Raw genomic sequence first — 13952 nt, 5'->3', positions numbered from 1 at the left:
TGATTATGAATGGCTCATGTTGTTGTGCTGCCATCCTATCAATCTTGCCCTCAAATTTCACGGAAGTTTTTCCGAAAAGGTGACCCTTAGTGGCTCCTGGCATTGTCTTTTCCCAAAGACTTGTGATTTTGTCTGCACAGTTACGGTTTGGCCTCTAGCTTGTACTTTGGAATCTTTGTGTCCACCCAAAATTGGGGTTCTAGGTCTTCTAGTTTCATTCCTGGATGATCCGGACCACAGGCCAGAAAACTTTTGAGTAGCCTAATCTTGGTTCTGATGGAGCAAAGTGACTGATTCCTGTCCAGTCACGACAAGCCACTTGAAGTCCTGTAAAGGAGATGCCACGAATCTTGGCTGTGGCCTTGGGCCAAGCTTCATTTCCTGAGATACCTTTGCTCTAAATAAAGATGGACTGCAGTAACCTATTTTTCCTCCTCTTCTAGCTTGCTGATGACCAGGGACTGGTCTTGATGACTACGGTTGCCATGCCTGTTTTCAGCAAACAAAATGAAACCGTAAGTGTTGATTTCTCCCTCTGGCATTAGAATGAATCAATTCAAAGGTTCTTGTCAGCTTTACTACATCTCAGGTTTGGGAATTTCTAATTATTTTTTTTTCCTAGAGGATACATCTCTATTCAAGATGACTAGAAACAGATTCCAGAAATATCCAAACCTAGATTATTTCATCACATTCTGGGATTTCCATATTTTTCAAGCATCCAGTTCTCAGGGAAAGAAGATCCATGAAACACTGTTGATAATGGCAAGGGAGGCTTTGCCAATTCTCAGCAGGACTATTGAATGTATCTCCCTGACCTATTGTCTCCCCTCTCCAGCCTTGTCTCCATAAATCGGCTAATGTGACATTCATCATACTTAAGGTTTTAACATATCACTCTTCTTCTCCAGAAGCTTCAGGGACTCTCCTTTTTCCTTTGGATAAAATCCAATTTCCCAGGGATATTAAAATCCTGCAAAATCTGGCTACAGATTATCCTAAAGATAGGTTGATCGAATATCTTTCACCCTCACATTGGCACTTCAGTTGAATTGTACTATGGAGGTTTAGTTCCATAATAGTCCATCCTCATTCTCATTGCTTTGTCCAAGCTGATTGACCTTCTGGTCTAGAATGATCCTCCTTCTCTGGTTCCCTCTGGGTATCTCTTGCTCCCTTCTCCGGACCCAGATCATGTTCTCAATTCTTTGGGAAGGTTTCCCCACTTCTTCTGATTTTAGTACCTTCCTCCTCTCATCCCCACTATATATCATCCTCTATTTCTGTTGTAGCTCTCCTTCATTTACTAATCTCTGAGCAAGGTTCTCCACTTCCCTCCCCCTGCCCCCAGGGAGAATGTAAGAGAGTGTATACTATCTCTTCTTTGAATTTATCTGTGTTTAGGATGGTGCCAAGTACCTAGTAAGCCCTTAAATGTTTATTGTTAAATTTTGCAATAATGTTCCTGAAGGAAAAGGTGGTGGTGGTGGTGGGGAAGGTGATGTGGCATAAGGCAAAAGAGAACCTAGCTTGTTCTCAGAAGTCCTGGATTCAATTCCTGCCTTCAGTTCATTGGATATATTCAATGAGGTGGTAAACAAGTCACTTACTACTGGGTGCCCACCCAATCAACCCTCCAAAAGCCTGCATTACAGATTAGACCCTGAAGTGCATTTAAAAAGAGAGCATTTTCTAAACTGATGAACTTGCAGGTTTAATCCAAAGCTTCCTTAAGAAAACAGAAAATCACCAGCATGTACTTTTACACATCAGGTTGCTTCATTCATGAGAGTTTTTCTGTCTTTTCTTACTGAGATCTTCCAGACCTTCTTTTCCAGAAGCTTCCTGGAGGAAGCATGGTACCCTGGGAAGAGGTTCAGTTCTGAGGATCTGTGACCAAATCCCAACTGTTCTGACACTTTCCAAACTGTTCTTTTACCTCAGTTTCCTGAGCGGTAAATAAAAAGGTTTGAACTAGAAGACCTTCTGAAGTCCCTCCCAGCTTGTAAACTATGATCTTGGGACTGGATTCACTTTTAAATCCTTCACTATGGCTCCATCTTTCTCTAGCTCTTTTCTTTCTTCTGGGCACAAGATGGCAGTGAGAGGTGAGAAAAGATGGATCTGACATTTTAAAGCTGATTTTTTTAACCTTATAAATGTGATTCATGAGGGAAAACAGTTTAATTTTTGCCTACTCAATTGGTATGCTCTATACCCACCTGGTTTGGGTGTCTCTCCCAGTAGAGTTTTAACTCCTTGTAGATTTTCTCTTGGACCCCTAACACTTAGTCTGGAGGAACTTGGTGTGAGATATTATTGGTAGGAGCACTCCTCAATGAGGGAAACACCTCTCCTATTGAAAGTTGACACTTTCCTGTGATATATTTTTAGACACTGAGAGATTTGTCTAGCTCACCAAGAGCTGGTGACAGGGTCTTCTAGAATCCAGGTCTTCCTGATTTTGACATTGGCTCTCTATCCATGATGACAGAGTTCTTAGCACAAATAAATAAACAAACACTTGTTAGACTGAGTGATTATAACTTTGAAATCTCTTCCCCTTCAACTTCAGTCTGATCTCTAATTTTGTTTGTATCTCAATGATTTGTTCTAATAACTTGGAAAAACCAATTTTTAGAATTTATTTTCTAAGATGTTGAGCTCCCAATTCTCTCTTTCTCCTCCCCACCCCACATTGAGAAGCCAAGCAACTTGATATGGATTATACAAATGTAGTCATGCAAAACATATTTTGCTATTAGTCATGCTGTGAAAGAAAACACAGACAAAAAAACCCCAAAATTTTAAAAGTTAAAAAAAAGTCTACTTCAATCTGCATTCTGAGTCCTTCAATTCTCTGGAGATGGATAGCATTTTTTCATCTTTGGATCCTTTGGAATCATCTTGAGGCATTGCTTTGATCAGGGTATATAAATCATTCACAGTTTACTGTATACAATTATCTCTTGCTTCTCACTTCACTTTGCATCAATTTATGTAAGTCTTTCTGTGTTTTTCTGAAATCATCCCCCTTTTCCTTTCTTATAGGACAGTGGTAGTCCATCACAATCATATACTATAATTTGTTCAGCCAATCCCCAATCGATGGGCATTCTCTTAATTTCCAATTCTTTTCCACCATAAAAAGAGCTGCTTTAAATATATTTTGTTCTTATAGATCTCCCTTTTTCTTTCATCTCTTTGGGATTCAGAGCTGAATCATAGGGTAAGCATAACTTTATAGCCCTTTGGTATAGTTCTAAATTGCTCTCCAAAATGGTTGGATCAGTTCTCAACTCCACCAACTGTGCATTACTGTTTTAATTTAGCTACATCTCCTCCAATAATTGTAATTTTCCTTTTCTGCCATATTATCCAATCTGATAAATGACAGATGGTACCTCAGAGTTGTTTTACTTTGCTTTCTCAGATTAATAGTGATTTAGAGATTTTTTTTATATGACTTTGGAAAACTATGATTTTTCTTTCTAAAAACAGTTCTTATCCTTTGACCATTTATCAATTAGGGAATAACTTACATTCTTATAAATTTGATTCAGTTCTCAATATATTTGAAAAGTGAGACCTTTATTAGAGACACTTGCTATAATTTTTTCCACTTATAATTAATAACTATATTTTGCTCCATTCTATTTTCCCTTTGTTCATCCTTATTTCATTCTATTTTCACCTTGTCCTTTCTCAAAAAGATTTTTTGGCTTCTGATCACTGCCTCCCAAATCCATGCTCTTTTCAATCTGCCCATCCCTCCCTGTCTTACACACTTTTCATCTTCTGAACAAAAAAAGATTGTACGTATTTTCAAGATGACCCAAAACAATTTCTTCCTCCGAGTTTGTAGCAGACTTTCCTCCTTTCCAAAACCTGGATCATTTTCATTATTAGGTTCAACAAATAGTTTCTAAATGCATTGTTTTGTTTTAAAAATAGAATGTGATATCTGTGCTCTAATGATCTTTTTTCAAAATTACTGTCATTGTTAACAGAGATCTAAAGGGATTCTGCTTGGAGTGGTTGGCACTGATGTCCCAGTCAAAGAGCTACTAAAGACCATTCCTAAATATAAGGTAACAATGCAGGGGGTGACGGCTTGCAATGTGTTTGTTGACTTGATTGTTTATGTTTAATCCAGAATTGAGAATTTCATTTGTTGAGGAGATTTCATGATGGGAAACACTTTCCACTGTTGGACAGAGACCACTTGTCTGTAATTTTTAATACTGAATTATGGGATTTCCCTGTGGAAAGATAGGAAGGCTATTCGATCTGGTACATACCTTCAAAGAAGTCTATCTACCTTAGTTATCCAAGCTGGGTTTGAAGGTGTTCAATGATGGGAAATCCATTCTATCCTAAGGAAACTGAGTCATAGGATCACATATTTCAAGGCAAGAGAGAGTTCAGATTTATCTAGTCCAGATCCTCATTTTATAGATGAGGAAACTGAAGCTTAGAAAAATAAATAGGCAAGCTTGAGGATAGCCAAAGGATTAGGATTTTAATCCAGTTGATTCTTTTGACTTAAATGCTGACTTCATGGAACATTTAAAATTTTTTTTAATTTTTAATTTTAATTTTTATCCTTGATATCAAGTCTTGGATACCTAGACAGTTTAGGTTAGAGACAGAGTTTGAATCTGGGCCTCACTAATTTACAGGCTTCTCCTTTATCATGTTACTCTTCAACAGGTGGTATGATTTATCACCTTGAGACATCTCCCCCAATTTCTTGACTTTTAGGAGTCAGGAAAAGAGCAGTGGGAAGGGATATTTATAATCCTCCTTGAAAGCTTTTCTCTTTGGGAGAGGAACTCCAGGCTGTCTCTGGGTGACTGCCCCTGGCTTCTCCCACCAGCTCTCACCGCCTTGGGCTTTTGGCCCCGGATGTTCACCAGAGTCCAGGGAGCAGAGCTTTCTTGGAACTTTTATTCAGTTGAATGAGCTTAGTCTTGATTGGGGAAGGAGGTGGTGGATGCAGAGGGAATGGGTCATTCAAGTGGCCATGAAAGATGCTACAGATTATCCTCCCTAGTCTTTATAATCTCACTTCCAGGATTGGAGGAGATGATTAAATTAAACCAGCTGAGGGCCTGTGGATTTGATTGGCTCCAAAGCTCAAGAACCTGTTCCCTGAAAGGGAAGTGTGATTGTTTCCTAAATCAGGGGCATTTGAAATAGAAATTCATAGGGTTATCAAATTTGACTGTCTCATTTTATGAACGAAGAAACTGAGGGCAGAAGGTGCAAGCTATTTGTCCAAAGTCAAATAGACATTAAGCTGGAAAACCAGAATTTGAACTTGGAGTTTCCAGCAATAAATGTTCCTGTCTGCAGAAAATGTTCCCTATCCCCCCTCCTTCCCCTCATTTCAAGAATCTTCCCTTCTAAAGTTATGTGTATCATGCAGATACCAATTTAGCTGTGTATCTCCCTCCTTAGATGTAGTTTCCTGAAGGCAGGGGATTTTCTTGACTTTTTCTTTATATCTCTAGACCTTAGTGTATATAGTGCTGGTACACAGTGAGTACCAACAGTTATTTATTGACTGACCACTTACTACATCACTACTCATATTTACTTTGGCATATGACATGTAAATTGACAGAGGATCAAAAAAGGTAAAGGTAGCTTCATTTAAGGAATAGAGGTCAAGCCTTGGAATGGGAAAGACCTGGATGCAAATCTTGCCTCTAACCCAGGCTCACTGGAAAATCTAGAGTGAATCACAACCTTTCAATGCTTCAACTCAAGAATATAAATGATAGACAATGCTATGAAACATATTAAGGAAGGTAACTCCACACAAGTCTACACCTAAACCAAAAAATTCCAAAATGGATGAATTCATTTTTTTTCTTCCATAAAGAAAAAAAAAATGATTTTCCATCAGACTTCACTCCTTCCTTGTACATATCTGAAATTATACTTAAAATGTTCTATTCAATGAATTCAGTTTTGTTGCCCTTTTGGGGGGAGGGTGTGTAGGCCTGTGTGAAACTCCCTCCCTCAGCATACATCACTGCATTGTATATCTGTTCTTGGAGAATGTCTTGGTGCAGTGAGAGCTGAGATTTAGCCAAGGAACACAGACCATTTGTGGGGAGTGGGGACACAGACTGAAACTTCAGGACATGGATAGAAGGTTGATGCCAGGGTGAAATGCATGGGGCAGAGGAAACAGAATAGATACTTTGATCTTACCTGACTTTTTCTAGCTGTGTGACTGTATATGTTCCTTGATTTCTCAGTCTTGGTTTCCTCATCTACAAAATGGATTTAAAATGGCGGATCAACCACCTTGAAATACTATACAATGCTTAGTGGTTATTATCATTATTGTTATTATGATGTGTTATTATTCTGATGATTATTTCCTTACCAATATGGTACATTATTACACCTTTTTAAAAAACACCAATATGGCCAGAGTCTTCAGAGAATGGAAATCTGATACAATTCATACTCAGAGTTTTAGCCTTATAGGCCACAAACCAGATAGAATTTCCTCTCATTTCTCTTTTCCTTCTGACAGACATGAGGGAGATAAGAAAGCCTGTCCTGGGAGAAACAAACTACCTTTCAAAATATCACTTGCCTTTTTAATGGAGGTTGTAGATTTTCCATCCAATGTCATTTAGTGCTAATGGAAAAAGCCAAACTTTCAGAGTCATTTCTGAAATGTCACTGGGTTGTCCCAGAAAGGAGCCATGCACGACAAATAATGCCAGGCCTCTGACTTTTCCTGGCATTTTTCTGGAAAGAAAATATAAATTTGTCCACATTCATCTCAAAGAGAAAATGATCTCTTAGTTATCTAAAATAACACAGAAACGAACCTTTACCCCGAGACTCAAGTAGACCTTATAAGGAACAGCTGGTCACATGAACTTGAAGATAAATAATAAATTCTTAAATGGATCTGTGATCTCCATGATTCAGGAACTCCTTTTAATGATGCCTGTCATACCCTAACTATTACTGATTACCATGCCCATGTCCATTCCCCAGATGGAATGCTTGGAAAGCTATTCACTGAATATTATCATTTCTCTGAGGAAATTTTCCAATAGCTTGAATTTAACGAACAGAGTGATTTCTTGCATCAAAACTACTATAGGTTGGATCCTCAAAGAGTTCCTTGCTTGGTTACATGAGCCACAAAGAAAATAACCATCAGAACCATTCATAGCTATGAAATAACTCAGTGGAAAAATAGGTTTCCCCAGTCCTTCCAAATTCTTTTCTTTGCTCTTGCAAAAGTGGGTTACGTTTTCTTTCTTTCTTTCTTTTTCTGAAGCATCTCAGTAGGGGTTCTATACTTGAGCCAGTTTTAATACATGAATTATTTGTAGGTAAATTTATTGTAACCAATGAGTGCAGTCAAGTGTGTAATAGAAATATTGTCCAAAGTCTGGGATTATTATTTAAATAAGTTTGGTGTTAAATTTGATTACCACACTTTTTAAAGAGAATAAAACATTTCATTGCTCTCCATCTATTTTCCATCTCACCATTAAGTCAGAAACCATAAATTAAATTGGTCTCTGCATTGACAATGACCCCTCAGGTTTCATGTCGGTGGAAATGCATAGGAAATAATTTAGGGGAGATATAATAGAATGAAGGCAACCTCTTAGTGTAGGCTTGTAACTTTAAGGTGGGAGACTGAATTCTTATTTAGCCTCAGAGACTTCTGGAAAATGAGACCCTCCTATGACACACTTAGAAGAGGGTCCCTAAAAATGTAGTCTTCCCAGAGCCTTCCATGTCAGTATGCCAATTCTCCTGGCACTTACTTGGGAGGTTTAAGGGCAAGCATTCATTTGGAAACCAATGAATGCCCATAAGACTTTGAAGTATTAAAGAAAAAAAATGTTATGAATTGCTTCCAACAAATTGGAAGCTGTGTCTCACAAGCAGACATGTACCATTTTAAAATAGTGCTATTTACCCAGCTCATCCCACTGGCAAGCTTTCATTTCTACCAAATGTCAAGGATCAGAGCTTAGTGTTCATTTTAATGAAATACTAGGCCGATAAGAGTTTTGAATGCCAAATTTAAGCTCTTCATTACTGAATGTTTGGCTGCTCCAGGGTTTCACAGGGGACTGGGCTAATTATAACTTTTTAAAAATTTCCTCTTTTCTGTGACAGTTGGGGATTCACGGCTATGCTTTTGCAATCACCAACAATGGCTATATCCTGACCCATCCTGAACTCAGGCCTTTGGTAAGTCTAATATATTTATGCCTTTTTTTCGAACCTGAAGATTAAATTGGATTTTCTTCATTTATGTGAGAATTTACAGTGCTACAAGAAAGCCCCCTTGAAAATAGGCATATGAGCAGTCATTTGAAGAGTGATATATTTATCCCTCTCCCCTCTTTTAAAGGTTGTTTATTATACTCCAGGTGCTATTAGATAATTTATAGACTTAATATCAATCAGCATGATCTATCTAATAAAAACAATCACATAGGGAGAAATCCATTATAACAAAGATCATCATGCACCAGAAAACCATATATTAGCCAAAGTCTGATTGACTTTAAGTGTTGTTTAAGAGGTAACAATTACAGATCATAAAATCATAGGAATGTCTCATATCTCAGATCTCATCCTAATGGGATTTGGATCTGTAGTGATCAAAATTACTTTAATCAGCCAGTTGAACAGTCACGGAGCATTCTTTATAAACAACAATTCTTTGCAAAGCAGTATATTATATTTTAGCTTTCCTAATGATTTGTTCAATAATTCCTTAATAGTTTTAAACCATATAGTTAAAAGTGACATTATTTTGGTGTTTAAGCAAGAAAGCTGCTTTAAAAAAAGCTTGGAATTTCCTTTTTTGCTTTTTTTCAATCATCTTAATTTCCAATTATATTCCTCCCTCTTCCTCTAACCAAAAAGTCCTTCCTTATAACAAAGAATAAGAAAAAGGAACAAAATAAGGACATCAATTTCATAAAACTAACCATTGTGTTACCAGAGTTTGATGGTATACAATGTTCCAAACCCATAGCACCCCACCTCTCTAGTGAAGTGAAGACAATGAAAAAGGATTGTTTTTAATATAAAAAAGAAAAAGAAAGAAAAATGAAGGCCAAAATTGTTTTTAGCAGTAAGAAATATTCTTTCTTTTCCTATTTTGCCCTTGTGAATATCAGAAAGATGGCGGCAGCATTCATTATGCAAATGTTTATTGACACAACACTCCTGTGTGAGGGGACTGGCTCCAGCCTGGATTGCCTCATTGTTTAGACACGCTCCCACTAGATAGAGTTCCATCACCCTCCAGTCTTGGTGGGAGAGTCCTGGTATGAGGGAATTCATCTCGGGGTACATGTGGCCGCCATATGGGTGTTTCAAGCTGGCACTTACCATAATATCCCATTTCACCAATATTTTTGCAGAAAAGACCAGAATTAATTGGATAGCTAATCCCATATGTAACTCCATTAGAATTATTGAAAAGTCTTGGTTTAAAAAAGGCCTTGACAGTGATCCTTAGCACACTACTCTTTCAGGGGCAGCCTAGTTTGGCTCAGTTGGACAGGGATGTTAGGAATTACTCATTTCATTTAGCTGGGTGTTTAATTGCTTATTTATTCAAAATGGGGATTGGAAAGATTGAATGAGACAATCAGCAGTTCTGACCAGGAGCTTTTTCCAGTGAATAAAATCATTTCTACTCACAGGTCATTGCACATGTTAGAGTCTAAATAACTTGGTAGGATGAATGAATGAATTCCCAAAAATCAAAATCACAAAATTTCTGAACTGGATGGGTCACATAGTTCAACTCCTCCATGAATATCTAGTCCCCACTACAACATATATTACAAGTGGCCATATTGCCTTTGTTTAAAGACCTCCCAAAGGTGGGGACTGACAGCCTCATAAGGCAGCCCCTTTTACCCTTGGATAGCTATAATTCTAAGGAATTATATCAAGTCTAAATTTGTCTCTGCAACTTCTACTCTGATTAGATATAAGATTATATTAAACAAGGAATCCCAAGCCACCATTTTCCGAAAAGTCTACACATTTGGTTGTTTTTTCTTCTTTGCAGAGAGTATAAAATGCTCATTGCCAATATTTGCATATAATCCTGCCAAATGGCTGCAGCTCTCTCTACTCAGTCATGCGAATCTGAGTTTCTGATATCAATTTTATAAACTACTTCCAGAATGGTCAATATATTAGCAATTGCTATATACCCAGATGAACAGATAGTCTGTTCCAGTTTTTAGATCATTGTTCAGTCAGATCCTGAAAGAAGCATTCTGAGAACTTCAGCGCTATTCAATCAGCACGATCTCTTAGGACTCAGTTTACAAATATTGCTTTGCTTCAATGAACCTCTCCCCAAAGAATTATAGTAATGGAGAGATCCCTCATGACCATGTAGTCTTGCCTAAGAATCTGTTGATAATCCCAAAGTTACTATCAGCCCTTGACTTGAAGCCTTCCAATAAGTGAGAACTACCACATCTAAGGGGTTGTCTAGTTTTCTTTGGGTAGCTGTAAGAGTTAGAAAAGTGTCCTTCTCTATCCCTTTTCCCAAATCAGACCCCAAACGGCCACTTTTCATCTTCCCACTGTTGCTAGTACTTTCTTCTGGGCCAGAAAAATCAGATCCCATTTCCCCTTTCCTATGGGCAGCTGTTGAAAGCCTAGAGACAATGATCATGTACCATCCGCTCTATAAAATTCCCTTTCCATCTCTCTTTGTGAACTTGGGATCTTATGTAATCCTGGACGTCCTTTACTAAAACCTTCCTAGTCTGTCAATATCCTTCCCAATAGTGGAGACAGAATGGAAATTCGAGTTAGAAGAATTATCAAAACTATTCCAACATTAATTATTACATTTTCAAAATTGCCTGAGTTGAATGGACTCTTCAATTAATATTCCACTTGAAGAGTATAAAAAATAGTGTCTTGGCTCCCACTCATGGTTGGACTTAATGGAGGATTCCATTTTAGATAAGAAACAGAGAGAATATGTAACAAATTTATGTTGATGTGCTTTAGTCAGAACCTAGTAGTCAAGCATCTTTTAAGGTATCAGCATAAGGGTGTTAAGGGTGTACTCCCCCAACCCCTTTTATTGCTAGCTATGACACCCACCAATTTCCTCCATTCTTTTTTTTAGTATGACATGCTTGTGGCAATGGATCTGATGTACTATCACTGATTCCTCAGTCAGTGTAGAACGGTTTAGAATGGTCTAATAGGAAGCGCCTGGATAGGATCAGCCATGTGGAACGCTTCCTTTAAATATTTATTGATGGTTGAGTCACAGAACTGGATAAAGAGAGTCAGATGTTTAACTCCCCAGTACATTTGTGTCCCTGGATCCATCTTCCTCCATAGTCTCACTCAATAACTCAGGCTCTGATTTCTCTCCATTACCTATGCCCATGTTCTCCATGAAACACTAGAAATGTATTAGTTGATCAGAAAATTGTTCACTATTGAAGGCCTGCTCACTTGCCTCTAGCTATTTCTTTCTGTGTGAATTCCATCAGCATGTTTTCCCTCACTAAGACTTGGTTCTGTCATGAGAACAATACAAAGCTGACCATGATGAAACCTAAGTTTTTCTTACTCAAAGTCTATGATTCTGTCATTTATCAGGGGGTCCATTGTCTAAACTAACCCTATAATCCAAGACCCACCACAATCTGATTCCCAAATGCCTTTCCTACCTTATCTCAGACTCTTCCTCAAAATGCTCTAGGTTCCAGCCAAGAGAGCTTCTCCACCCCTCTTCCTCGGATGTCCCTTTACTTATTCCATATCTCCTACCCAGAGTGGACTCTTCTTCCCATATTCCATACCTCCTTTTATTCAAGGCCCATACCAGGTGCTACGTTATCCGGGAAGTCTTTCTTGACTTCCACCCTCCTCCACTTAGCCTTCATTGCCCTCCTCCATAGCAGAGACTGAATGAATGCATTGTGAACTGAATTGCATTTCCAGACTCTGCTGAGCATATGAGAAAGTTCAAGACATGGTCTCTGCCCTCCCTTTCTATCCCCCAACAGCAGGATCAGAGCAGCATGCATTTCAGGACTGGGAGCATCTTAGAGATGAAGTAACTGGGGAGTGAGTGACTTGCTTAATGTCTCTGAGCAGTGAATGAAATAAACAGGATTTGAATATGGGTCCTTGAAACCCAAAGTTTGTATTTTCTTGACTACAACCATGATCTTCCAGTATATCTGGGGAGACAGAACTCACTGTGTTAAATTTGATGACAGTCACCAAAGAGGTCATCCTTAAGGGTCTAGAGTCTTCAAAGGTCATGTGCATGGCTCTTTGGAGAGGCCAAGGTGAAATGAGTGCTGTCCATTCCAGCTTGCAAAGTGTTTTCAACCTGGGTAGTGTAGAAAGAGAACTGTGCCACTATTTCTCCTCACAGCTTCCTCAGTCTCCTCATCTTCTGGATGTGACCTCTAGAGGTCATCTTCTACCTCTAAATCCCATCATGGTCATCAAGGCATAGAAAAGTAAGCTCTGATACTAAGAGTTGTGAGACTCTGAACAAGTCTTAACCTTTCTGCCCTTCAGTTTCCTCATCTGTCCAGTGAGGCCCTTGGGTCCAAGGGCCTTCCAGCTCTAAATGGGTGAGTGTCCAAGCTCTATTGCATAGCAACAAAGACCATGGAAGCTTACATGTGCAAGAAGGGACTGTGGTTCATGGAGGCCCAGGGAGGTTCAAGGTTCAATAGAGAGTGAGTGGCAGAGCCAGGATTGACACTAAGTTCTTTGGATCCCAAAACAGTACTTTTACTACTATTCTGTTCCAAGATAGAGAGAGTCTGCATGAAGAAGTCAGGTGAGACTTGGTGGAACCTATTGTCATTGTTAGACCTTGAAAATGAATCTGGATTTGGAAGAGCAATAGGCAGGAGGGTGTGAAATCAACTCTCAGAGGTCATCTGGGTTACCTTCTTCTGAGGACCTGGAGGCTAAGTTACCTAGTGTGATACAGGTAGTGGAGCAGAACTGGGATTTGAACCCACTCTCTCAGAATCAAAACCTAGCACTATTCCTACTGTCTTGTTCTGTCTCATGGATCCATGTCCTCTACCTGGCAAGGAGCAAGAGGAAAAGCTAGGAGCCAAGAAGAGTCCCAGTGTATGGCTTCATCAGGCAACTCAGGACCAGTGACCTCAGATTTAACTTCAGTTCCTCCAGCATTAGAGAATTTCTTGGCCCACCATAACTGAGGTCTTCTGATTCCAAGGCCTACAGCCTTTCAATTTACTTTGAAGATATTTATATTGATTATCTCTTGATTGTTGTCCAATGGAATGGGAATCTCTTAGAGGCAGTCTCTCTCTCTCTCTCTTTTTTTCTTTCATATTTGTATTTATCCTTAGAGTTTGATACTTAGTATTAGCTTGATAGCTGTCTGCTGAATTGGCTAGAAGCTCTGGGGCTGTCTCACCTGCTGCAGTAGTAACTAATCCATAAATATGTGTTGAATGAAGGAATCTATGGAAGGATGGATGAGTGACCGAATCTTGCCCAGCTGTTACTTACTCACTCATTTGTTTGGGATGGGAACTTTGAAAGGAGACAATTTCTCTCTTTCCTCTGGGAATCTACATGTCTATCCCAGGCAGCTGGCCACATTGGCTGCAATCCTCCCTAAGGATAGCCCTACATAGTAGCATCCCTGGCAAGCTTGACTGTGGAGGGCTTGCCCCCTTTCCTATAAACCTGAGTCACAGAGCTGAATCCTCTTTAGACAGGGATGTCCCCTCTGTTTTCTGCCAAGAAAGAACAGCCATGGAACACAGGAGGATGCGAGAGCCAGACTGAGGAGAGCCAGAAGCAGGCTTGGGAGAACCCATCCATCCTTCCTCCAGGAGCTCCTCCAGCCAAGTGAAGCCTTCCCTCAACCAAGA

General features: G+C 39.1%; 1 protein-coding gene across 1 annotated transcript in view; it reads left to right on the top strand.

Moving 5' to 3' along the window:
- CACNA2D3 (calcium voltage-gated channel auxiliary subunit alpha2delta 3) overlaps positions 1–13952 on the top strand; it is an 804577-nt gene that overhangs the window by 539462 nt on the left and 251163 nt on the right. Inside the window, exons 13-15 of the mRNA XM_074199069.1 lie at positions 444–515; positions 4011–4091; positions 8179–8253. Coding sequence (XP_074055170.1) covers positions 444–515; positions 4011–4091; positions 8179–8253 — 228 coding nt within the window. The remainder of the gene's footprint in view (positions 1–443; positions 516–4010; positions 4092–8178; positions 8254–13952) is intronic.

This window comes from Macrotis lagotis, chromosome 8 (assembly GCF_037893015.1).
Source record: "Macrotis lagotis isolate mMagLag1 chromosome 8, bilby.v1.9.chrom.fasta, whole genome shotgun sequence".
Classification (NCBI taxonomy): Eukaryota; Metazoa; Chordata; class Mammalia; order Peramelemorphia; family Peramelidae; genus Macrotis; species Macrotis lagotis.
Note: the sequence above shows the minus strand (reverse complement) of the source record. Positions and strands in the feature narration are given on the sequence as shown.